Genomic DNA, 25,449 nt, shown 5'->3' on the forward strand with positions numbered 1-25,449 from the left:
TCATAGGCCTGACACAAGTAGACAGAATCTCTGACCTGGTGGCAGCATTTCAATGCTCTGCATCCATACTCAAGTTCCAGAGTTTCACATTTAATGTTAAGTTCTTTGATCCATATACAGTTGTTGTTTATGAAGGGTGAGAGACAGTGATTGACAGGGATCTAGTTTCATTATTCTGTATATATGCAGATATAGTTTTTGCAGCATGGTCTGCTGAAGAAGTTGCCATATCTCTGATATATATTTTTGTCGACTTTGTCAATAATCAGGTGGCTGTGATTATGTGTGTTCATCTATGGGTCCTCTATGGTCTGTCTTTGTGCCAATACTATGGTGGTTTAAAGGGAATGCCCCATAGGCTCGTATGTTTGAATACTTGGTCCTCAGACAGTGGAACTAATTTTTCCCAGTTTGTGTGGCCTGATTGGAACTGGTGTATCACTGGGGATGGACTTTGAGTTTTCAAAAGACTTATGAGAAAAAAAAATACCGGGTGGTGTAGGTGCACACCTTTAATCCCAGCATGCAGGAGACAGAGGCAGGCAGATCTGAGTTTGAGCCCAACCTGGTCTACAGAGTGAGTTCTAGGTGAAAAAGAAAAACTCATGAGATTTCTAGTTAACTCTTTCTCCATCTCCTGCTTGTGGATCAAGATGTGATTTCTCAGATGTTCCTCCACTCTTCCATCATGGACTCTAGCCCTCTGAAACTATAAGCTAAATTAAATGCGTTCTTTTGTAAGTTTCTTTGATTGTGATAGTTTGTTATTTATTTATTTATTTATTTAAGATTTCTGTCTCTTCCCCGCCACCGCCTCCCACTTCCCTCCCCCAGTCAAGTCCCCCTCCCTCGTCAGCCCAAAGAGCAATCAGGGTTCCCTGCCCTGTGGGAAGTCCAAGGACCACCCACCTCCATCCAGGTCTAGTAAGGTGAACATCCAAATTTGTTAAAGCAATAGAAAAATAACTAAGACAGTAACTATGTCACTTTGTTACTCTGGTTCTGTAGTAGAACTAGGAATCAGATATGGTGAACTTAATTCTTCTACTTCTTCTTTTTTGTTGCTTTAAACAGTCAATATTCTGCCATCCCTGCTTATACACTGACTCTATGCCTTTTTTTCTCCCTTTCAGTTCTGCGCCCCACAGAGGGCTGTTTCCCTCCAGACTAAAGAAGTCCTTTGCAGCATCTTTTGCTATGGGTCTTTGGTGATCAATGACCTGCTTTCATTAGAGAGAAATCCACTTTGACCCCTAAAGGGCTCCTTCACTGAGTTCTAGGTTGGTAGTTTGCATCCTTCCTCAGTGCACAGCCTTCATCTTTCCTTTCTTCCATTCCTCCTATTCCCTCCCTCTTCTGCCTCTCCCTCTTCACCAAGTTAAATGTGTTACTCAGTTACCTTCTATTTCCTGTGAAAAGACCTCAGCCTGTCTCATCACTGATTGTTTGAAGAAACATAACCTCTCTTCTTAGGTCAGTTTCAAGACAACACTTGTTTGGTTTGTTCGGTTTATTTTCAGCCGTCTTCCTTTAAATTGATCTTTCCTGGTGTTCCCTGGGCAGCATCTCTATGTGCTGGAGGCCAGTGTGTCTCTTCCGTTTGGGAAAACCGTAGACCATCCATCTTTAGTTATTGACTTGTCCTTTGTTCCTTGTCATTACTTGTGAAAATATGTGACTTTGATTTACTGACATTATGTGTTTCCAGTGATAGTTATGGCCCCACTATTGCAGGGAGTCAGACTGATAGCCATGTCTCTCGAGTTTGAGGGTACCCATCAAGCTTTTTGAGCTGTTCAACTGAAGTCAATTTGGGGATGGTCTGCAAAATGAAGTCAGACTTTGACTTTTGATGTTAGTTGCACACAAGCGCTGCATTCTTAAACACCCAATTCCTTCAATAACATCTTAAGCTGTATGGACCATGAGTTAGAAGATATTACTTTTGGGATATCCCCCGCTCTTTTGCAAATTCTACATTTTGAACTGTGGAGATCATAATTTGTCATCTCAGAATGAGCTGGACCTGCATGATAGAAGAGGAGCATGCTGCTTCATATTAAATGGGAATTCTCTTTAAACCCTGTCCCCATCTCTGTGGGACACCTATGTGTACTTAGCTTTGCTCTTCATGTTTGGTGCACCTGTTGTATGAATGGCAGCAGGGTTACCATCTAGGGGCTTCTCTTTCATGAATGACAGCTCTGCTCTATCTTTGCAATAGGAGAAGGATGCAGGACTTCCTCTGGAGAAATCGCAGCTCTCTTACCGAGTTTATTCTTCTAGGATTCTCTAGTGACACGAAGATAAATGGCATTCTGTTTGGTGTCTTTCTTCTCCTCTACCTCATCACCCTCCTAGGCAATGGACTAATTATCACCTTGATACGCATGGATTCCCGCCTCCACACACCCATGTACTTTTTCCTCAGTGTCTTATCCATTCTGGATATGGGCTATGTCACCACCACAGTGCCCCAGATGCTGGTACATCTGGTCTGTGAGAAGAAGACCATCTCCTATATCGGATGTGTGGCTCAGATGTACATCTTCCTGATGCTGGGAATCACTGAATCATGGCTTTTTGCAATCATGGCTTATGATAGGTATGTGGCTATTTGCCATCCTCTCAGATATAAAGTCATCATGAGCCCTTTGCTGCGTGGGTCACTGGTAGCCTTTTGTGGGTTCTGGGGTATCAGCTGTGCCCTGATATATACTGTTTCTGCTATGATTCTTCCCTACTGTGGCCCCAATGAGATCAACCACTTCTTCTGTGAAGTCCCTGCTGTCCTGAAGTTGGCCTGTGCAGACACATCCCTCAATGACCGGGTGGACTTCATCCTAGGCTTCATCCTTCTCTTGGTCCCGCTTTCCCTCATCATTGTTGTCTACGTCAATATCTTTGCTGCTATCTTGAGAATCCGCTCAACTCAAGGGCGGATCAAGGCCTTTTCCACCTGTGCCTCCCACATCACTGTGGTCACCATGTTCTCAATCCCATGTATGATTATGTATATGAGACCTGGCTCTGAATCTTCTCCAGAAGAGGACAAGAAGCTGGCTCTTTTCTATAATGTCATCTCTGCCTTCCTCAACCCCATCATCTACAGTCTTCGTAATAAAGATGTGAAAAGGGCTTTCTTCAAGGTGGTAGGCTGCAGCAAAGTGTCCGGATGAAGGTTTGGGGGTTGTGAGACTAGTAGCCTTCTGGAACTCTCGTCATGCCCTTCCTGTAGTATGAATGTCTTTTATAATGATGCTATATTATATCCAGGGAGCTGACTTTGATTCAACACCACTAACTTACTGAAGACTTTAGTGGGGTATTACCATCTATTACATATACTCATCTTGGCATAGTTATTTGGAAACCAATCATGCATACAGGGTTCATAAAATTCCATCAAGGTATAGAACTGTTCTATCATCACCCAAGGAAATGTATATGGTCCCCAACTCTAACCTCTGATACTGATGTCATTGTTTTTTCTCTATCAGCATAACTTCCTCATTTTGTGAATGTTACATAAACAGATGAAGCCTTTCTTCATTTACTCTTCCTAATACCCTTGTGATCTCTCCAAAATACATGTATGACAGTAGCATGTCCCTATGTGTTGTCAAGTTTAATTTGAGTGCAATAATGATATTTTCCATTCTTTGGCTATGCCATATAAAGTTTCTAGAATATTTGTGTAAACTTTTTCTCTTTTAATAATTTTTAAGTGCCGTTTTCTTATTTCTTATGGGAGGACACATGTGTGCTGAGCTGTGCATGTGGAGGTTGAAGGACAGTTTGTGGGAGTCAGTTTTCCCTTCTACCATATGGAACCTGAAGACTGAACTCAAGTGGCCAGGCTTGGCAGCAGGTGCCTTTGTCTGCTGAGCTCTCATGTGCAGATTTTTGGAAAGGGTTTGTTTTTTCTTAAGAATAAATATGCAGGAATGTGATTGCCCAGGACATATGATATGTGTATACTTCATCTTATAATAATATTTGAATGAAATCCACAGCTAGACACTATTTCATGTGTTACCAGTGTGTCTGGTACTTAAGCAGGCAGATGCACTGGAAGGCTGTACAACCCTGAGGATACTTACACTGATGGAAGGAACATACACTGATATTTCTGCTTTGAAAACAGTCTGCAGTTCCTCACATATTCAATGCAGAGGGATACACGGTCCATCCATTTTACTCCTAGATACATATTTAGGAGAAGTTAAAACATACATCATTTAAAAAAATGTGCACAGTGGGGGCTGGAGAGATGGCTCAGTGGTCAAGAGCACTGTTGCTTCTTCAGAGAACCCAAATTTGATTCTCAGAACCTATGTGGTAACTTACAACCATCTGTAACTCCAGTTCTAGGGAAGATGACCTCTTCTGGATTCTACAGGCACTGCACACATGTGGAACACAGAAATGCATGCAGGCCAAACACCAATACACAAAAAAATATTTTAAAAAATGTATATATTTGTGATCATAGCAACTTTATTCATGAGAGCTAGAAAGCAAGACCATCAACTCAAAGTCTGTTAACTGAGTGGATAAATAAAATACGGTATGCCCACACATGGTATGTATTTTGTACTAAAAGGGAGCAAATAAATTATATATTAAACATAAACACTGACACATGTAATGCAAACAATATGTACTATGTATATGCTAAAGTGTTGATTTTTGAAATCAATTAAAGAAGCAAGTTGCAAAAATTTATGTAGCATGTCATCCCATTATATAAAATAATCCAAAATAGACAAATTCTTAGAAAGAGAAAGTGGACTCATGTGGTTGTTGGTCCTAGGGATATAATGGGAATGAAGGAGAAATGGGTATAAAGGGAAGGAAAGAGTTTCTTTTCAGGCAATGAAAATTCTCTAAAGTTATATTATGCTAATGGCTATGAAACTCAGTGAATATAGTAAAACACTGAGCTATCTACATACAATGTATGGACTTTACAGTGTGTGAGTTCTACTAGATGAAGTTGTTTTCAAACAGAATGTGACTATGTTTTCTGAAGAGACATTCAGTTGAATTCCCATTGCTCTGCGCATTACCTAGAGGTAAGTGTAGTCAGGATTTCCTTGTTTAAGCCAGTCTAATAGGCTAAGAACTACAACGGTGTCATTGTGTGCATTTGTATTTGATTAACAGCTTGTGGTGGGGAATTTATTTTATGTGCTTATTTCCCTTCCTATTTATTTATTTATTTCCTAATTATTTATTCAAAATTCTATCTGCTAACTGGAATAAAATTTTTAAATATGTCTTTTTAAAGTTTTATTTGTATGTATTTGAGAGAGATAGGTAGATACTGATAGAGTGTAATCAGAGACTGCATGTTCATTTCCCAGTTGCCCAGACCTGAATAATTACACAGCAACTATATAATTACAACACTGTTTGGCTGATGGCTCAGGCATATTTCTAACTAGCTCTTTTATCTTAAATTAACCCATTTCTATTAATCTGTGTATCGTGACGAGGTTGTGGCTTACTGGTAAGTTTCTGGCATCTTTCTCCTTTGGCAGCTACATTCTGGGGGCAGGACGGACGGAGAGAATAATGAAAGAGATATCTTGATGTAGGGGCATTTTGGGGTTAGAAACCTGGTACCAGGGAAACTCTCAGGAAACCACAAGGAAGACCCCAACTATAGTGGAGCGGGTGCCTGAATTGGCATTCTCCTGTAATCAGGTTGGTGACTATCCTAACTGGCACTTGAACTGACTTTTGGAAACCCAATTTCCAAGCTGGGTTGCCTTGCCCAACCTTGATGCATGGGAGGAGCTTGCCTCAACTTGATGTGCCAGGTGTGTGAACTCCCATGGGAGGCCTGCCCTTTCTGAATGGAGACCAAAGAGGAGTAGATTGGGGGTGGTAGAAGATAGGCGGGGAGAGGGAATGGGATGGGGAACTGTGGTTGGTATGTTAAAAAAAATGAAAAAATTTAATAACAAGAAACAAAACAAAAACATTTTATGAAGGAATGAGACCCTTCCTTAAAAATTTCAATCAGTAAATAATATTTGTTACCAACTTTCTAGTGTTCATTTTTCTTTTTATAATTTATTTTATTTCACTTATTTTACACACACACACACACGTGCACACACATACACACACGCACACACACACGCCACAGCACACGTGTGGGAGTCAGAAGACAACTTGTGGAAATTTGTTCTTTTCTTCTACCATATAGGTTTTGGGGCTAAAGCCCAGGTCATCAGGCCTGGTGGTATGTGCCTTTGCCTGTTGAGTTGTCTCACTGTCCCCATATTTTCTTAATAATTTATAAAAGCTCTTTCTTTGTCAGTAATACCATGTAACAGTACGTTGCAGCTATAGGCCTTACTTGTCAGTCATGTCTAATTTTGACTAATTATGTATCCAGCAGTCTGACTCTGGCCCATAGATAAGGTAATACATTTAAGAACACTGGGAACAAGTGCTCTTGGCAGGGGCCCTGTATTCTCATGAAGGAACACGGCTATACCATCAGTCTTCATGTTAAATATTTCAGACCAACAGAGTTGATCCTTCCTTCTTCCCTCCCTCCCTCCCTCCCTCCCTCCCCTCTCCCTCTCTCTCTTCCTTCCTATATTCGTTATTCTCCTGCAAGGGATTTGGCAGGGAGCAAGAATCTGGGGAAGAACTCAAAGGGTTCATATTAACTTATGACACCTCTAGTCCTCCACAGGAGAGCCCCGTCTTTGGAGGGTGCAGGGGTTTCTGCAGTGTCAAGGAAAGGGCAAAAGCCAATAAATGTGCTGGTGCCCAGAAATGCAGCTTAGGGCCTGTGCAACCCACAGAAATGATCTGTACTCATAAAGGTCCTGCGTGGGGTGAGGAGAGCGCAGGAAGGATCTGTACTCATAAAGGTCCTGCGTGGGGTGAGGAGAGCGCAGGAAGGAAGGCCCCTTTAGTCATGAAAGAACCGATTTCAAGCTCCCCATTGGGTCCCCTTCTCTCCCCAGACTCAGGATAACTATACCCACTCTCCACTCTTCCACTTTCCCTCACTTCTCTGGCCCTTGTGTGGACAGAGTCCAGAGATGCTCTAGGGGTACCCAGAGATGTTCTAGGGTGTAGACGCAGGTTTGCTTCTCAGCAGAGTCTCTTTGAGTTCCTGGCTCTGGCATTTCCCTCTCCTTTTCTTTCACTTTCTCCAGCCACTTTCAGAGCCCAAGAGGATCACAGCTGATTGGTGCATGATGGTTCACTGTTCAATAATGAATATAGAAAATTAAATATAAGGGGCTGGAGAGATGGCTCAGTGGCTAAGAGCACTGGCTCTTAGCCTGGTACCCACATGGTGATTCCCAACCATCTATGACTCCTGTTCCAGGGGATCTGACGCTCTCTTTTGGCCTCCATGGGAACTGCATGCACATGGCGCATAGACATGCAGGCAAAACATCCCAGCACAAATAAAACAAAATAGCATAAAATAAAATAAGAATTTAAAAGGAAGTGTTTAAAAAGTAATAACATTTGCCAAAAGAAACTAAATTATGGCAGGCTCTGTAGCAGGTGTTTCCATATATTACCTCATGTAACCGTGGCAATTTCCCTGTGAGAAAGAATTAGAAAAACCTGCGGTAGTTAAGTGACTTGCAAAGTTCACAAACTTAGAAACTGGTAAAGCTTTATTAGTCATTTTCCTTGTTACTGTGACCAGATATTTGACAAGAGGCAACTTAAGGGAGGACGGCTTTGTTTGGGCTTTCACTGGGAAAGGGCATAGTCCATCGTGGTGGGGAAGGTATGTGGCAGGTGTCTCCAGGAAGGCAACAGTGTGCAGTTGGGACTCCTCCCCTCCTGATGTCTTGGTGGTACAGGATGTGAGACCATGTCATAAAACTCAGTGGCCCACTTTCTCTAGCCAGGCTTCATCTCCTCACAGTTCCACAACCTTCCCAGACATTGTTACCAGCTGGGGACAAAGTGTTTAACTACATGAGCCTGTGAGTTCACCTTCAAACCCCAACACCAATTCTCTAACCCTGCACTGTCTGGCAGTAAAGTCCAGGTTCTTGACCGCTGGACCCTTTCTTCATAATCGTCTGTCTCAGGGACTGTCACTGTAGATGTCTGAGCCTCCTGTTCTTCCCCAGGCTGGACAAGGGTAAAGAGCTATCTTTACGGAGTCTGGATCTTGCTTATTTCATGGAAGAGTTCCTTGGAAGGAGGTGACTGTATGTCCTCCTCTTTTCAGCTCCCCAGCTATTTAGCTTTAAAGCTTCACTCTGGAGCCCCGCTCCGTCCCACCAGTTTGAGGAAAGCCCTTTTCACATCCTTGTTCCTCAGACTGTAGATGACAGGGTTGAGGAAGGCTGTGGCAATGTTATAGAAGAGAGCCATTTTCTTGCCACTGTTGGACAAGGAGCCAGAGCCAGGACCCATGTACATGATGATACACGGAATGGCGAACATGGTAACCACCGTGATATGGGAGGCACAGGTGGAAAAAGCTTTTATCCTCCCCTGAGTTGACCGGATCTTCATGACGGAGGTGAAGATGTTGGCGTAGACAATGGCAATGAGAGAGAGTGGGACCACGATGACATTGAAGCCCGTGATGAAGTCCACCAAATCATTGAGGGATGTGTCTGCACAGGCTAGCTTCAGAACAGCAGGGACCTCACAGAAGTAGTGATCGATTTCATTAGGACCACAATAGGGCAGCCGCATAGCAAAGAAAGTATAGCACAGGCCACCCACCACACCATAGGTGGCACAGATACCCACCATTAGGAGGCACATCCCACGGCTCATGATGACCTTGTACCTGAGCGGGTGGCAGATGGCCACATACCTGTCCACAGACATGATGGAGAAAAGCCAGGACTCAGTGACCCCGAAGAGGAGAAAGATGTACATCTGGGCCACACATCTTGTAAAAGAGATGGCCCTCTTCTTGCTGAGAATATGCACCAGCATCTGGGGCACGGTGGTGGTGGTATAGCACACGTCCAGCGTGGAGAGGACGCCGATGAAAAAGTACATGGGTGTGTGGAGGCGTGAGTCCTGGTGGATGAGCGTGATGAGGAGGCTGTTGCTCAAGAGGATCAACAGGTAAAAGACTAAAAAGAAAGTGAAGAGCAGAGGATTGGTCCTGGGGTTGGGGGTGAAGCCCAGTAAAATGAATTCTGTCACGGCAGACCAGTTGAGCTCCTGCATTCTGATCTTTCCTGTTTAAAGAGGTTTCAGATATGTGATTCGTTGAGCATTTCAAGGGCACGCATGGCATCTGTGTACCCACTGTCCATTTCAGGAGGCTTTGAGTTGGCAAGTGGGAGGTGCTGAGAAGTAATTCCCACTTGTAGCTTGAATGATACTGGGATTTGGCTCTGGATTTCCTAAAGGCTTTACTGGTACAAATGGCAGGGTGAGTCCAGGGTAGCCCTGCAGTGTATTTTTCCTTCTGGTCTGAACCTATGATCTATCCACTTCTCCCAACGCAGCCTGTGTCCCTCTGCTGCTCTCCCTACTTTCCATGTTGTCTTGGGACTACAGAATTTGCTAAGTCCTACATGGGTAAAGTTTAGGATCAGGGACGGAATTTCCCACAACTTGGGTCAAAGGTGTTTTGTGTTTTAAAATCACCATTAGGATTTAAAAGGTGTGTGTGTGTGGCCAGGTGGTGGTGGCAGCACTTTAGAGGCAGAGGCAGGTAGATCTCTGTGAGTTCGAGACCAGCCTGATCTACAGAGTGAGTTCCAGAACAGCCAAAGCTACACAGAGAAACCCTGTCTTGAAAAAAACTAGAGAGCCGGGCGGTGGTGGCGCACGCCTTTAATCCCAGCACTTGGGAGGCAGAGGCAGGCGGATCTCTGTGAGTTTGAGGCCAGCCTGGTCTACAAGAGCTAGTTCCAGGACAGGCATCAAAAACTACAGAGAAACACTGTCTCAAAAATCAAAAAAAAAGAAAGAAAAGAAAAGAAAAAAGAAAAGAGAGAGAGAGAGAGAGAGAGAGAAAGAGAGAGAATGTGCGTGTGTGCGCATGCACACACGTGTATGCCACTTGCATGGAGACACCACAGAAGCCAGAAGAAGGCATCATATTTCTTGGGGCTAACATTGCAGGGAGTCTTGAGCTCCCATGTTGGTTCTGGGAACCAAACTAGCATCCTCTGCAAAAACAGCAATCACACTTAACTCCTACCCCACACCTGGCTTTTAATGTGAGCTCTGGAGCTTGAACTCAGGCTCATACTTGCCTGGCAAGCACGTTACCAGCTGAGCCATCTCCACCACCCTCCGTGCCCAGTTTTGACCAGTGATGACTGGTTTCCTAGATTCCTTTCCTCTGTCTGTTCTGTGAACCATCACAGAGACATTCCTATGGTTTCTCCGAAACTACCTTGTCTTTATTTTACAGATTTGATCAAAGAAACATCATGCTGCATGTTAAAATTGCATGGCATAGGCCATTAATGGGTGCCTGCAGGCCAACATCTTTTATAAACATAGTTTATAACATATTTATAAACTACAAAGTTATAAACATATTTTGTCTGAATTGTCTTAGCTTTTACTGTTTTCTGCTAGTGCCTTTAAACAGTTGAGCTTATGCACACAAAACTAGACCTCCAGGATCACAAAATAGACCTGACCTTGTCCAGCCCTTGTTTCTATACTCAGAAACAGCCAGGAGATGAGTAAGTACCTCTGGCTCTCCTTTGGAATAGACTGAACACTTCCTTACTCCAGATTCATTTTTTTTCATAGACTGAATTTATGCATTGACATTGCCTTCTTATCCCTTATAGCATATGGATTTATGATCCTTTTCCTAGCCATGTACTCAAATTATGTGCTGCTGTAACCACTGTTACACAATTCAGAAAAAATTATTTTATTTAAACTTTTTGAGACAGATTCTTTGTATAGCTCCTGCTGTCCTGGAACTCACTCTGTATACCAGGATGGCTTTGAAATCAGAGATCTGCCTGCCTCTGCTGGGATTAAAGGGGTATGCCACCACACCCAGGCTATCTTTAGAAAATTTTAGCTGAAGAAAAGGTGGGTAAGTGAGTGGGAGATCAGATGGCTGGGGCGAGTCAGATTGGAGAACACTGGTGCAGGCTTCCGTTAGTTTCCTGGGGACCCTCTGCTGAGCTACATGAACACTCAACACTTTCTGTTTATGCTTCAGGTTGAGCCTGGGAGATGGGGACAAGGGTCCCAAGAATCCAAGTGCCAGCTCTCACCAGGTGCCTTGTGTAGACTGGCTAAATGCTCCTTAAGAATTCGCTTAAGACTGAAGCAGGCACAGAGGTAGGGGACTGTCGTTTCTTGACTGGCTGCCTTCTGACAACACAACTGGGAATGCCTACTGGTCTACGTGTGTAACATGAAGGGGCCTGTTAGTTTGTTTGGGTTTTTGTCCTCCCACCAGGTACCCCACAACTGTGTAGTCCCAGAGAAAAATCACACATAGGTCTCCATAAATTATAAGCTGATTGGCCCATTAGCTCTAGCCTCTCACTGGCTAACTCTCACATCTTGTCTAACCCATTTTTTTCTGATCTATGTTAGCCATGTGGCTCAATACCTTTTTTAGTGGTGCAGATCACATCCTGCTGCTTTGCTGGTCTGGGAAGGAGTGTACGTGGGCATTTGCTGTGAGGTTTAATTAAAGTCTTACAATTTCAGAGTTATACATCCTCAATTTTTATAGTGCTCTTGAATATTTTTGTCTAGGACAAACTTATGCGCTATGAAGCATCCTACTGCCTTTCCTCCAGACAAGCATGGCCCCGTGTGTCTCCTCTTCCTAGGTTAGGCACTCCTTGAAGCTCAATTTGATAACTAGTAATGCAAGTTCCTCATCTTACCAAAGCCCAGAGAGGAGGAGCAGTGTGACTGGGACTTTGTAGAAAGACTGAGAAGATAATGAGCATCAAGCCAACTGTCCTCCAGTCCAGGAAGCAAAGATGCAAGTGACTGGTCTAGGACTGCTTGCCCCCATGATGGACTTGCCTCTTTAGCCCAAGTGAAGCCTGGGAGCTGGCCTCTGGTCTCACTTTCTTTGGCTGGTTTTCCCTATGTCTTAGAGCTGCTTGGTTGGCCTCTCAGGCTCAGATTTTGACTCTGTCAATCTAAGTTTGTTGATGCGCTGCTGTTAATGAAAAGACAGCTGAATTGTACCATTGCAAAGTCTTGGTAGAGGGTGACTCTCTAGGCTGTAAAGTCTTGGTGGAGGGCTACTCTCTAGGCTGTAAAGTCTTGGTGGAGGGTGACTCTCTAGGCCACAGTAGACTGGTGATTGGGGCTATTAGCCTTGGTTCCTTGCCATGAAGGAATGCAAATCAGAGAATTGTCTGTGTTTTTAATGTGAACTCCTATATTTGTCTCTGACTCCTCTCCTGAATACAGGCTGGGATGAGACATTAAAGAAAGCAGACTTTGCTGTTTCTGGCTCTCACTCTTGGCAGCTCATTGTGTCTAATCTACAGAGAGAACGCTGACTTCATAATGTCTGATTCTAAATGTGGTTTCTCTCCTCTTTCCTGTCACCACCCGTTTCCTCTATCACACACACACACACACACACACACACACACACACACACACACACACACAATTTATCCATATCAGCATAGACCTTTAAGGGTAATAATAATTCAGTGTGAGTGTGTGTGTGTGTGTGTGTGTGGCAGGGGAAGCAGAGAGAAGATAGGAAAAGCTGGTGAGGTCCCGACAGAAAGACATGTAAGTGTTAGGTTTGGTGTGAACAGTCAACAAGACAGACACTCAAGGCAGAGAAAGACACAGGGAACCAGAGGCTGGGTGTTGATGGAATGGATGTAGTATGAAAACCAAGGAACACAGGTGTGGGGAGAGAGGACCAGGGGGGCCTCAGAAGGAGGGAGAAGGCTCATTTATCTCCGTGTTTCAAAAGAGGAATGGGGCTAGAGAGTTGAAGCTAAGAGTTAAGGGGTTAAGTCAAGGTTAGGAGTGCTTGCTGCTCTTCCAGAGGACCCAAGTTCAGCCCCCAGCACCCATCTCAGGCATCTCATGATAGCCTGTAACTCCAGCTCCAGGGGATCTAAAATCCTTTTCTGGTCTCCAAGGGAACTCAGCACAGATGTGGTGGGCTCTCTCTCTCTCAAGGTAAAAGCAGGTATTTTTTAAAAAAAGAGGGACAAAGGCAAGCACAGTGACACTGAGACCTTATGAAAGACTGTTGGAGGGGCCAAAGAAGGCAGCAAGTAAAAGAAGAGAGAAAGGAGGCTGGCGAAGGAAGGAAGAATGTCAAGGTGCTGATAGGCACAGCACAAGGGCAGTGAGACCCTGCAGGCCGTTAGGCAGAGAGACACAGTGGCAACGAGCTAAGAGTTGTGAATGGATATTTATAAGATGAAAATTAAGGCAGAGATGGAGGGAGGTGAGTGGGCGGGAAGAGGTGTCCAGGAAAGAAGAAAGAGGGGAAAGAGGAGGGAAGAGTTCAAGGCTAGACGAAGAATACGGGAGCAGACAGGGGGCTACAGACAGGGGAGGGCTAGGCAGAGGTGCAGACATGGAGGAGGGTGCAGAGGACCAGATTCTAGCAGGAGACTCACAAGGAGAGAAACCTTGTGAATCTGAGAGCATGGTGGAAGAAGAGAGATATCTGGGAGGAGAGGACCATCTACAGGCAAAGCTAGAGTCAGAGCGAGTCCAGGAAAGACGTTCGGAGAGAAAGAAGGGCAGACACAGTTGACTCAAGACCCAGTCAGAGAACCCCAGAGAGGCAGGAGGGAGAGATGGGAGACACAGGCCCAGCAAATGGAAGCAGCAGTCAAGGGCAAATGGACAACCAGCCAGCAAGAGGTTGGGAGGACACAGGCTTGGGGACAGAGAGGGCAATAGCCAGACTCGAGGGAGGATCAGGCAGAGACAGGTGGCCACATACACTCACACAGATAGGAAAAGGGACAGAATCAAACACACAAAACAGCTGTTCTAGGTTGCCAACAGAAACTGTAGGTTGCCCTGGACTCTTACCTGGAGCTCCTGGCTAGCACACCTGGAGATGGAACAGCTGCCAAATCTCCAGGAGGACTGGAAACTCTCCTGTCCTGAGCATATAGTTCTGCAGGAAAAGGGTGTGGGTGCTGCCCCATCAAACTCTGGAGGCCACTCCCCAGTGGCACCTGGCCCCAGGGCTCCAGACAGGATAGTTCCAGTAGCTATCTCTAGGCTGGGGGGGGGGAGGGAGGCCCTGGACTCTGAGGAATCTCCCTCCCCAGGGACATGCAGCCGCTCCTTCTCCTGGGTTCTAGGATGGCTTGAGACTCAGCTGAAACAGGGTTGAGGATACTGGGAACATTGATGCTAGGCTCAGGCAAGGCCTCCAAGCCAGGGCCGACTCAGTGGTTCCTCCCCCAGGAAAAAAAAAGCAGGAGACACAGAAGTTCACAAAATTGCCCTTTCTCCCTGCCAGGGGAAGTACCCAGGGCTTTTCAACCTATTAGGTAAAATGTCTAGGGTCCTTGAGCTGTCCTGGTCTACAGACAAATTGTAGACTTGACCGTGGTGATATTTTGTCTGAAGATCAGAGTGTGGAGCTAGCCACACTAGTTAGCCATGCAGGCCAGACAGTGCTTGCACACCCCTTTAGTCCCAGCACTCGGGGGTGGAGTTGGGAAGGGATAGGGCTGGGCAGAGAGAGGAACATAAGACAGGAGGTGACATAATTCAGGATTCAGTCTGAGGTTTTGTAGAGATAGGATCTTGCCTATTCAGTCTGAGCATTGATAGAGGTAAGAATTCTAGTGGCTGGTTGCTCTGCTTCTCTGATCTTTCAGTTTTCACTCCCAAATATCTGACTCTGGGATTTTATTATTAAGACCAATTATAATTTTCACTACACTCAACAACAAAAATTATGGGCTCAAAAATAGGGACTATGTGAAACAAATATTGCTAGCATATTAATGGTTTTTATTATCAGCTTTCAGCTACAGTTCGTTAAACGCTCACATAGTCACATAGAAAGTAGGTGCATTTAGTATGGAACCTTGGATGTGGTACATCTTAATCCTTATCATAAAGCAAGGAGTCTGCGAGGGTCTTAAATCAACTAGTGACCTCTCAGGTCTCACCCTTTTGTGTCCTGACGTTTCAGGCCACTTGGGGAACAATTTTTCTTTTCCCTGCAGGAAGTATAGGGGTGGGGTGGGGGTCAGAGACTTGGGCACAGATTCAAGACAGAAACTAAAAGAATTTTCATCTTGCAGGTGAGTCAGAGAGAGACAGCAGGGAAGACCTTGGGATGCTCATCTTTGAGGTCTTTGGACAAAGGGTAGGGAGAAAGACCGTATTCACCTTGTAGCAATAAAAATGGCAGACTCCATCCTTTCTGAGTGTGAGAAACTCATTGGCTCTCAGAAGCCTAGGGACCATCTGTGAGGTGGCCAGCATGGATTCCTCTCTTTCTGCCTGACAAGTTCCCAAGCAGTCAGAAGACCCTAGGCTTCCTCCCTTCTCAACATCAGGGTCTAAATCCCACAATGAAGCTGTGGTTCGTCGGTGTCCACACTTGCTTCAGCCATCTTTCTAACACACCCCTGCCTTTGTTCCTCCGCTGATGAGAAACCTCCACTGGTTCCCATGTGCAGAAGACAATCTCAGCTCCTCTGTGGGTGGCCAGAATCCTTCCTGGGCATATTCCTGTCCAACTCTAACATCACCACTTTGCAGAGTTCTTTGATTGACACTCTACTCTGGGCAGCCAGAACCACCTGTATCTTTCCCCCCACTCCTGTTACTTCCTCAGTCCTGGCTGCCCTGCCATAGCATGTAGCCTGTAAAACATCTGTGCACACCTCCAAACCCAGCTCCACTGTGCTCTGGTCTGTGAAGCCTCCCCTTGCAAACAGGTGGCCATTCTTTTCTTGTGTCTAGCCTCATGCCCTGCGAAGCACCTCCCTGGCATCAGCTCCATCCTGACTCTCACCATCTTGTGAGAACCCTGCAGTGTCACTTATCACATTCCCCTCTGTGCTGTGGTTTCGCTGGTCACTTGGTTGACGCTAGAAGCGTTTATATGCATCAATGTTGGATCAGCATTACAGACCAAGGGCAATCAAGACTTGACCCTCTCGCTCTGTTCATTGTGATTTTTTAAAAAGATTTTTTTAAAATTGAGTTTTATTGAGCTCTACATTTTTCTCTGCCTCTCCCAAGGTCCCCAGGCTTCATTGCAATTTTGAAGACTTTGATCACGGTGATTTTGAGGACTGGCTGGAGAATGGAGAGGGATCCACGTGCCCAGAGGGCCCGGGGAGGATGCGCATGGGTTTGTGTAATGCCACAGAGCATCCCATTGACTCTTTCCCCCACTGACAAGGAAAGAGTTCAGTGGAGAGGAGATATTTGACCTGAGTCTGGGAAAATAAACAGGAATTTGTTCTGTGCACAAGGAAGAGAAGGGCAGTCTGAGTACAGAGAGCAGAGTGTGCAAAGATCCAGTGGAAGGAGACACGGCCGTGTGTTCCCTCCCCATGGCCATTTAAGGACAGTGTTTGTATCACTGACACCTGTGCTGCAAGCCTCCGTCAAATGGATCGGATGAACGAACATAGGGTACACTTGCAGGGCAGAAGGAAGCTGAGTGTGAACAGAGCACAAGGGGAATTATCCCTGGTGCAGCTATCTTGGGAAGGAAAGGGTCTAAAGAGAACAAGAATAGAGTTTTGGCTGGGTCAGGGACTCATGGGTAAATCTCCATCCCTGAAGCTCCCTGGAGTTTTGTAGGCCTGTCTTAGGGTGGTGTCTGCTGGCTCAGGTCCCTAGCCCGTCCTCTACAGCTTGCTCCCCAAGGCCTGTGTCCTCCTAAGTCCTGTCTATGTGCCAAGAATAATTTCCTAGCAAAAGACAGAGATAAACTTATGGGCATTTTTTTCGTGATCATAAAATTTGGTTACAGAGAAGTACCAAAAATAAAGATGGAGTATAGAAAAAAACAAAGATAGTAAATGATTTACAAGGGTCGAGTTGAATACAATCTACTGTGTGTGTAACTAAACTACATTGTTCTTCATTAAAGACAACCTGAAAAACAGGACATGATTTCTGTTCATAAGACAGCATGGAACCCACTTCAATTCTGTATCTGCAACGTGTATCTTCTCACGAAAGACCCACGATCCTTAGGTTATATAGATACATATGGCTGAAGATTGAGCTCAAATATTTTTAGTCATTCTGTCTGCTTATGTGTATGCCAGCAGCCCTAATTAAACTCAGTGGATTGAAAAACCAAACAATAACCCTCCACCAGCGTAGGAGGGGGGTGTTGCAGACTGCGGACCACCAGACCCTGAATTTCTTGCAAACAATCTGTTTTCCTGTGCTCTGGGCATCCTGCAGCTGCTCTGAGTATGAGACGCTGATAGCAGGGGAGTGAGTTCTGATGAGTTTGCAGCCGAAAGATCCCAAGAGCTGGGCGTGGCCAGAGTCCTATATAAGCTGCCCCTGAGCACAATAAAGTGGGCATTCTTGGCATTCTTGTTTCAAGGATGACCCGTGTCCCCGTGTGTTTGTCCAGTCTTTGTGTTTACTGTTTAAATCTCCAGGCTCCTTTCCTAACTCGCGAATGCGAAATGCCTCTTACTGTAGGCACCGCACTATGGGCATAGTACCATAGTACATGTAGTACAGGCAAACAGTACAGGGGGCATTTTTAGGAGGAAAGATTGGAGCAAGAGAGGGAAGGAGATGAGAGAAGATAGTGGGTGTGTATGAACATTACCAGCCTTCAATATATATATGGATTAAAATGTCCAGAATAAGATTTGCATGCAGCCACATCTTCTCCTGAGCCCAACAGAGAAGAATTCTTTTTTATTAATATATTTATTTTACATCCCAGATATAGCCTCCCTCATTCTCCCCTTCCAACCCCTTTCCTCCATTCCCCTCTCCCACCTCCCAATCCCCTCTTCTTCCATCTCCATCCAGGAAAGGGCAGGCCTCCTATAAGTATCAACAAAGCATGGAATATCATGTTGTGGTAAGACTAAGCACCTCCCCATATATTAAGTTTGGGTAGGGTGACTCAGTATGAGGAGTAGGTTCCCAAAAGCCTGTAAAAGAGCTGGAGACAACCCATGTTCCCACTGTTAGGAGTCCCACAAGAGAACCAACCTACACAACTGTGACATATATGCAGAATGCCTACGTCAGCCCCATGCAGGTTTCCTGGTTGCCAGTTAAGTCTCTGTGAGCCCCGATGAGTCCAGGTTAGTTGACTATGTGTTTTCTTCTGGTGTCCTTGACCCCTCTGGCTCCTACAATCCATTCTCTCCCTCTTCTTCAGGATTTCACGAAATGTTTGGCCTTGAGTCTGCATCTGTTTCCATCAGCTGGTGGATAAGATCTCTCTAATGACATTTGGATGAGGCACCGATCTGGTCACAGAAGATGGCCGGTTGAGGCTACTTATCCACTCTTGCTAGGAGTCTTAGTTAGGGTCATCCTTGTAGATTCCTGGGAAATTCCCTTGCACCAAGTTTTTATCTGACCTCCAAATGTCTTCCCCCTTTCCAGTAGTCTCTTTCAGTACTCCCCCCTCCATCCTCTCCAATAATAGAAAAATTTAAAGCTAAACGTTTATTTATTTATTTGTGTGTGTAGATGTGTGTGTCATAACAATTGGGTAGAGATCAGAGGACAATATTTATGGATTTGGTTCTCTCTTTCTGCTTTATGCATAGGTTGTGGGGGTAGAACCCCAGCTGTCAGGCTTATGTGTTAAGTGCTTTTACTTGTTGAACAATCTTATTGATCCTAGATAAGCTATTTTAACCTTGAATACACTTAAAAGAGCTTAAAAAAAAAAAGACTAAGTGTCTCGAGTTTAAACTCTAACGTAAAAGTGACATGAGAGAGGCCAGCTGAGATAAATAGGGAGCTTGCCTTGGAAATATTTACTGATTCTGCAGAACTTGAGTATTCTTTAAAAACATATTTATGTGCATGTGTACATGTGTGTATGTACATGTGTATGTGTGAGTGTGTGCCACATGTGAGCTCAGTCCCTATAGAGGTCAGGAGAGGTGTCTGATGGCCTGGAGCTGGAGTCACAGGCCTTTGTGAGCTCCTGGCATGGGCGCTAGGAACTGAACTCAGGTCCTCTGGAACCTGTGCTCTCAGCTGCTGAGTTGGCACCCCAGCTCCTTGAGTATGGCTTTTGTGTCCTCATGGGACACAGGGGATAGAACACAAAGCCAGTCTCCGCATGCACAGGCACAATGTGCACCCGAAGACACACCTGGGCCTCAGGCACATGAACATGCCTAACACACACACATATACACACAAATAAAAATGAACTAGCAAACATAATTTGTGAATGCTGCATATTTCAAGAAATAGAATGGGAGCTTGAAAGTATTTTCCCCAAATAGAAAATAGAAAAATAAGATAAAATGCATGAGAAAAAAAGCAGTCTTTCTCTCTCTTTCTCTGCCCCTCATGAAATAAATAACATATAAGTTGTAAAAGAACACTCTTCAGCAGTAAAATAAATCGCATGTATAAATGCCCCCAAACTGATTGAGTGACTGCTATAAGTTATAGAAGCACGCATAGTGACTGCTTCACCTCAAAATCTGTGAAAAACTTGTTTAATAATTTTATGCATGTTCTCAAAAAATGTTACGTGATTATTTCCAGTTTTTAGTACTGGATGGCTTCCTTATTTTTGTTTCTCTTGTTTCACAAAAGTCTGAAGAAAATAATTCATTACTTTTGTAAAAAAAAAAAAAACCAAACAAAGCAGCAGACTCAAAAAGGTATTCTCAATGCATGGAACAGGCAAAAACAGGCAAACAAAACCTACACTCAAAATGTGCAAAAAACTGCGAATCAAAAGAGGCAAACAGCACTTACCACCTGCCAATCACTGTAGATGCTTGCATGCACCTCTCACCTAACCCTTCTGAACCTTCTGAAGCATGTACTATTTTCTTCCTTGTTTCGGATGAGGAAACCAAGACCTGGAGAAGTTAGGTGACTTTCTTATCATTGCTGTGTTACTGAGGACACAGCTGGAATTAAACCCAGATGTCTGACACTAGAGCCTGGTACCCTACACAATTCTACCTGTGATTCATGGGAAGATAGCCAGGGAAATGTAGATTAAACAGGAAGCAACATTGCCACCTGTCACACAAGACAGAAACATTACATTGGAGGACACCGAGTACTGGTGATTTTAGATGTGACTTGCTGTAACCACTTAGAAGAGTAATGTGGGAATATCTAGTAAACCTCCTTGACTCTGAGATCTGCAGAGTTTACTTCTGTCTATAAATTTAGAAAGATCTGCGGGTATCTTGGATGGATAAGTGCAGACTTGTTTAAATTAAGAGGGAACTGGGGAAACAAGCCGTGGTCTATTCGGATGCTTGTTGATTAGTTAAGCTGGGTCTCATCATCAGATGAGAAGGCAAGAGAAACATGGCATTGAGTTAGGCACTTTTCAGTCATACTGATAACTGCTACCATTTACATTTTTGACACATATAAAAATAATTCTAGGTATTGCTATTGGATCCAATAGTATTCCATCAAAAGTTTAACAGAAGGTTGAATAGACCAGTTTAAAGATTAAAGAAAAACTGTTCGAAGTCAGTTTAACTTTGCTGTTGTCTAATTTTCTTTTAAATAATTTGTTTATTTTAATTTCACGTGAATGGGTGTTTTGCCTGCATGTATGTTTGTGTACTGCATGCACACAGGGCCTGCAGAGGCCAGAAGAGGGCTTCAGATCCTCTAGAACTGGAGTTACAGACAGTTGTGAGCTGCCATGTGAGTGTTCCAAACTAGACTCCAGCCTTCTGTAAGAGCAACCCGTGTTCTTAACCACCAAGTCACCTCTCTAGCCATATCTGATTTTTTTTGAAAGAAAAAGTGTATTGGATAAAGCATGACAAAAGATTAATCTGTCTACCTTTGTTGCTCTCAGCTGCAAGTCCACAGATAGATAAATAGAGATATAGATAGCTAGACACAGAAATACATACATATTTTATTTTATAAAATATATATTTCTTTTCTCAAAAGTGAGATTTAAAATATAAATTCTAAATAGACCAAGGAGCAAGAGAGATGTTTCAAGGGCTAAGAGCACATATTGCTCTTGTAAGGACCCAAGTTTGGCTCCCTAGCATCCATATCCATATCCACAACTACACCTGTATGTACCAGGTGTCAGATTCTTAAGGAATCTGGCTTCCACAGACCCCTGCACTTACATGACATATCCACCCACCCCTAGACACAAAATTAATAAAAATAAATCTTAAAACTAACCTGACCCAAGTAAAAGTAATTTTCATGAACTGAGCTCAGATTAGATCAGTTAGTAGCCACAGTTTTACATATGGCTCTAAAACCACCCTAGCTTAGACTTTACGGCTTCTAGTACAAAAGCAATCCTAAGTATGAGCTGTAAAGAGTCCATCAAACAGCAGCAAGACAAGGTTGTGTGCCTTGTATATAGTCTTCCTCGTGTCATTTTCAACTCCAAATTCCTTCAGATTGCAGAAAAGCCTGTTTTCATGTTAAACACTTGGCTGTCCTCGTGCTGAACTGCCATGGACTTCTAGAAGTAAGGCGAGAGCCAAGGAAGAGCAAGGAAACAATGTCCATGAACTCAAGGACAGCCTTTTAAAAACAAACCCTTCGCCTCTAGTCCTTAACTGAGTCTTTGGAGGAAGCTGAAACTTAACAAGTTACTGTGGGACTTTCTGTTTAGGAGTGGCCACGATCTCTTCTGGCTAGTTGGAAACTCGTGTGGTTCATAACCGATTTCTTTAGTGTGCCAAGTGAACTCCATCCAGTCTTCCAGTCCTGGGTCACTGGGCTGTCCCTCTTTCTCCTAACACTTTCAGAAAAGCCCCCTTTACATCCTTGTTCCTGAGGCTGTAGATGATGGGGTTGAGGAAGGCTGAGACAACATTGTAGAACAGAGCCAGTTTCTTGTCCCGCTCTGGGTCATACCAAGAGCCGGGCCTCATATACATGATCATGGCTGGCCCATAGAACATGGTGACCACAGTGATGTGGGATGCACATGTAGAGAAGGACTTGAGCCTTCCCCGGGAGGAGCGGATTCTTAAGATGGAGGCAAAAATGCAGCCATAGGAAGCCAAGATAAGGGAGAGAGGGACCAGGAGTAAGATGAAGCCCAAGATGAAGTCTAACTGGTCATTGAAGGATGTGTCTGCACAGGCCAACTTCAGGACAGCAGGGACTTCACAGAAGAAGTGATTGATCTTGTAGGGGCCACAGTAGGGCAGACGCATGGTGAAGATCGTGTAGATCAGAGCACCAGTGATGCTGATGGACCAACAGATTGTGACCATCTTGATACAAACGAGACGGCTCATGAGTAGAGAGTAGTGAAGAGGGGAGCAGATGGCGACATACCTGTCGTAGGCCATAATGGCATAGAGAACACACTCAGCAATTCCCAGGACCAGGAAGATGAACATCTGGGCTACACAAGCACCCCAGGAGATGGTCCTCCTTGGACATATCATGTTAACCAGCATCTGGGGCACAGTGGTAGTGACGTAACTCATGTCTACCAAAGAGAGGATACTGAGGAAGAAGTACATAGGTGTGTGAAGGCGAGAGTCTAGGTAGATCAGACTGACAATGAGGCCATTGCCCAGGAGGGTGATCAGATAGAGCAGAAGAAAAAAGACAAACAGGGCCACTCTGACCTGTGACTCACTGGAGAAGCCAAGGAGGAGAAACTCGGACACTGAGCTGCGGTTTTCCTTTCTGAGGATCTGCATGGCGATCTGACTGTTACAGAGAGGCAAACACTCTGCTCTTTTGTCTGTGGCCTTAGGGCAGGAAGACCGAAGCAGAGCCACACACACAACAGAGTACAGAATTGCTTCCAGTGATGCAGCCAAACCTGTGCTGAGCTGGATGGAAACAGTGTCAAAGCTAGGGCTGCTGGGACACTGGGCAAGGAGTTGAGAAATCTGACTGCTCACAGGATCATCGTGGAAGCCATCTTCATCCATAGAGGACAAGGACTTAAGTGACTATTTTTGCAGCAAGGAGCTCAGCCAACTCATGACCAATGCCAGTTCATTCTGCCAGGGATGTGTACTTGTCCCAGTAGGTAGGCAGATCTTTCTGCTAGCAGGAGGTTAAAATGATATCTGAAAGTCTGGGTTAGCAGGCTGTAGGTGCTTGGGTACTACCAAGCCAGAGCTGTGCCGTAGGCACAGGGCTGAAGCTGTGGAGGAGGCAAGTGGAGAACTTACAAAGCTGATAAAAACAGGCAGGAGAACAAACGGAAGTTTACTACTGGTTTCAGGTTATAGGCAAATCTAGGTAAAATACATTAATTTAGAAACTCATATTTATTGACTAAGTTATAGGTGATCTTATTAATAGATTAAAAATATTAGGCAAATTATCTCAAGATAAAATTACTACAGTTGTGTTTGATGATGAAAATGTTTTATAGCATATTAGAAATATAATTAGAGGTTGAGTGTGTAGTTCAGTTGGGAGAGTGTTTCTCTAACATACACTAAGCTCAGTAGCATCCATAAACCTGGCATGATTCACCTACCTGTAATCCCAGAATCAAGAGATGGAGGCAGAAGGACTAGAAGCTCAAGGTCATCCTCAGCTACATAGTGAATCAAAGGCTAGCCTAGTCTACATGAAAGCCTGTCCTGAAAAATAAAATAAAAGACTTAATAAATGCATTTAACTGAAGCTATTATGTTATGATCTTCATATAGCAGCACTGTATTTGCCTAATAAATATTATGGTTAAAATGGAAAAGGAAGGACATATTTAATAGCACAGAGCAGAGACCTCACAGCCTGTGCTTCTGAAGAGGTGACCCTGGCTTCTGGCTTGCTGCTTCCAGCTTCCCCGAGGCCTATCCAGGCTCTGTCTCCTGAACTTAGACATGTGAGATTTTCTGTTGCCTTCCCTTGGTCAGGTATTTAACCAGATTCCCTTGAGTGGCCCAGTGGTAGTCCCTTACCTAGCAGTGTGACTTTGGACAAATTTGCTGCTAGCCTCAGTCTCTGCAACTGGTAAGCAGAGATGAAGAGTTTGTGGCACAGATTTACAGCAAGGTGCGTGTGAGATACAGTGTCGACACATCTTGTGGAATATAAAATAAGACAAATAAAAGGAGTTAGTGTAAGAGAAACACGCTCAGAAATCAGAAGTGCTGTGGCTGCTCCTGGCTTTGCCCCCATGTGCTGTGTGATCTTGGGTGACTCCACACCCCTCTCTGAGCTTCACAGAACTATTATTTAAATTGAACGTATTAAATATGACGCCCTTTCAGTTCGATTGTCTTGATATCAAGCTAGAGACCCACAAACATACCAGGGCCCTGAGCACCCAGGGCTCTGAGATGGACAGGGCTATGTGGGCAGGAGTTTGTTCCAGGAGTTTGGAAAGACCAGAGGGTACCTAGTGTGCACCAGGTAAGAAAAGTGTCTGAAGGTAAGAGGTGGCCTAGCCCAGCTCAGAGCCTTGGGTCAGGAAACAAGAACGGGTCATCAGGGCAAATGATCTCCCAGAGGAGGGAAGGGAATGAGACGCTTGTGTCCCCCTTCCAGCTGACCATACTCCAGGCCCGAACCATCTTAGAGGCCTCCCCTGGTCTCCTCACCCACACCCCAGCAGGTGCACTCTCCCTTAGCGTGCCCCTTCTTGTGACTCCCCAATGGAACTCAAGACCGTGCTCAGAGGCTCTGACTGTGTTCAACTTGGTATGACTCTCCAGCTGCCAAAGGGGACACCTGAGTTAGCAAGATGACCAGCTCTGCGATCCTGTCTGGACAGCTAGAGGCCCCTCCTCTTGGAGACTTGGGACCCTAACAGCTGGATTTCTTAGTTCTTTCCCTTGTCATCCTTTCCCCACTGTGACTCTGCTGACACCTCCCCTGGTCCATTGTGTTTTCCCAGGCCCTGCGCCCTACACAGACTGCTTGGGATCTCTTGAACTCTTGGGATCTCTTACCTGACCGGCCCAGCCGGTCTGTGGGTTGACATTATGTCTCTTTTAGATTGTTCCACAGCATCTAGCAAAAAGGAGGTCCCTGTTAAGGGCTTGGGGAAACCGTGGGTTCAAGACTGTGTTCACTTAGGGAAAGATACGTAGCAGTTAGTCACCTGCCGGGCAGTGGCAGCGGCAGTCAGACAGCTCTATCTCAGCATTAGGTTTCTCTTTGTAAACAGTTCTGCTTTGCCTTCTACCAAAGCAGTAAGTGTCGGGGCTGGGACTAACCCCTGGGTCTTGAACAGCATAGGTGGCTTAACCACTGTGCTTTCCTGCCTCTTGCAAAGGTGATGAGGGAGCAATTACCTCAAGCCCTCTCTCCAGGAAAGAACCCTGCTCATATTCTCTCTCCATCCCCCACCTGCGGGTG

The 25,449-nt window shown here is 44.8% G+C and overlaps 3 protein-coding genes across 3 annotated transcripts; 1 reads left to right on the forward strand and 2 right to left on the reverse strand.

Moving 5' to 3' along the window:
- Positions 1 to 2,231: 2,231 nt before the first annotated feature.
- On the forward strand, positions 2,232 to 3,179 carry LOC142833956 (olfactory receptor 2A12-like). Its single transcript, XM_075945865.1, has one exon. It carries the CDS (start codon positions 2,232 to 2,234, stop codon positions 3,177 to 3,179), a length of 948 nt encoding a protein of 315 aa, XP_075801980.1.
- Positions 3,180 to 8,262: 5,083 nt separating this feature from the next.
- LOC142833970 (olfactory receptor 2D2-like) lies at positions 8,263 to 9,201 on the reverse strand. The gene has a single exon (XM_075945883.1). It carries the CDS (start codon positions 9,199 to 9,201, stop codon positions 8,263 to 8,265), a length of 939 nt encoding a protein of 312 aa, XP_075801998.1.
- Positions 9,202 to 21,875: 12,674 nt separating this feature from the next.
- On the reverse strand, positions 21,876 to 22,823 carry LOC142833963 (olfactory receptor 2A12-like). The gene has a single exon (XM_075945874.1). It carries the CDS (start codon positions 22,821 to 22,823, stop codon positions 21,876 to 21,878), a length of 948 nt encoding a protein of 315 aa, XP_075801989.1.
- Between the last annotated feature and the right edge of the window lie 2,626 nt (positions 22,824 to 25,449).

This window comes from Microtus pennsylvanicus, chromosome 13 (assembly GCF_037038515.1).
Source record: "Microtus pennsylvanicus isolate mMicPen1 chromosome 13, mMicPen1.hap1, whole genome shotgun sequence".
Classification (NCBI taxonomy): domain Eukaryota; kingdom Metazoa; phylum Chordata; class Mammalia; order Rodentia; family Cricetidae; genus Microtus; species Microtus pennsylvanicus.

Excerpts from the sequence above, each read along its gene's own strand:
- LOC142833956 (XM_075945865.1), top strand. The coding sequence starts at position 2,232 with ATGCAGGACTTCCTCTGGAGAAATCGCAGCTCTCTTACCGAGTTTATT.
- LOC142833970 (XM_075945883.1), bottom strand. The coding sequence starts at position 9,201 with ATGCAGGAGCTCAACTGGTCTGCCGTGACAGAATTCATTTTACTGGGC.
- LOC142833963 (XM_075945874.1), bottom strand. The coding sequence starts at position 22,823 with ATGCAGATCCTCAGAAAGGAAAACCGCAGCTCAGTGTCCGAGTTTCTC.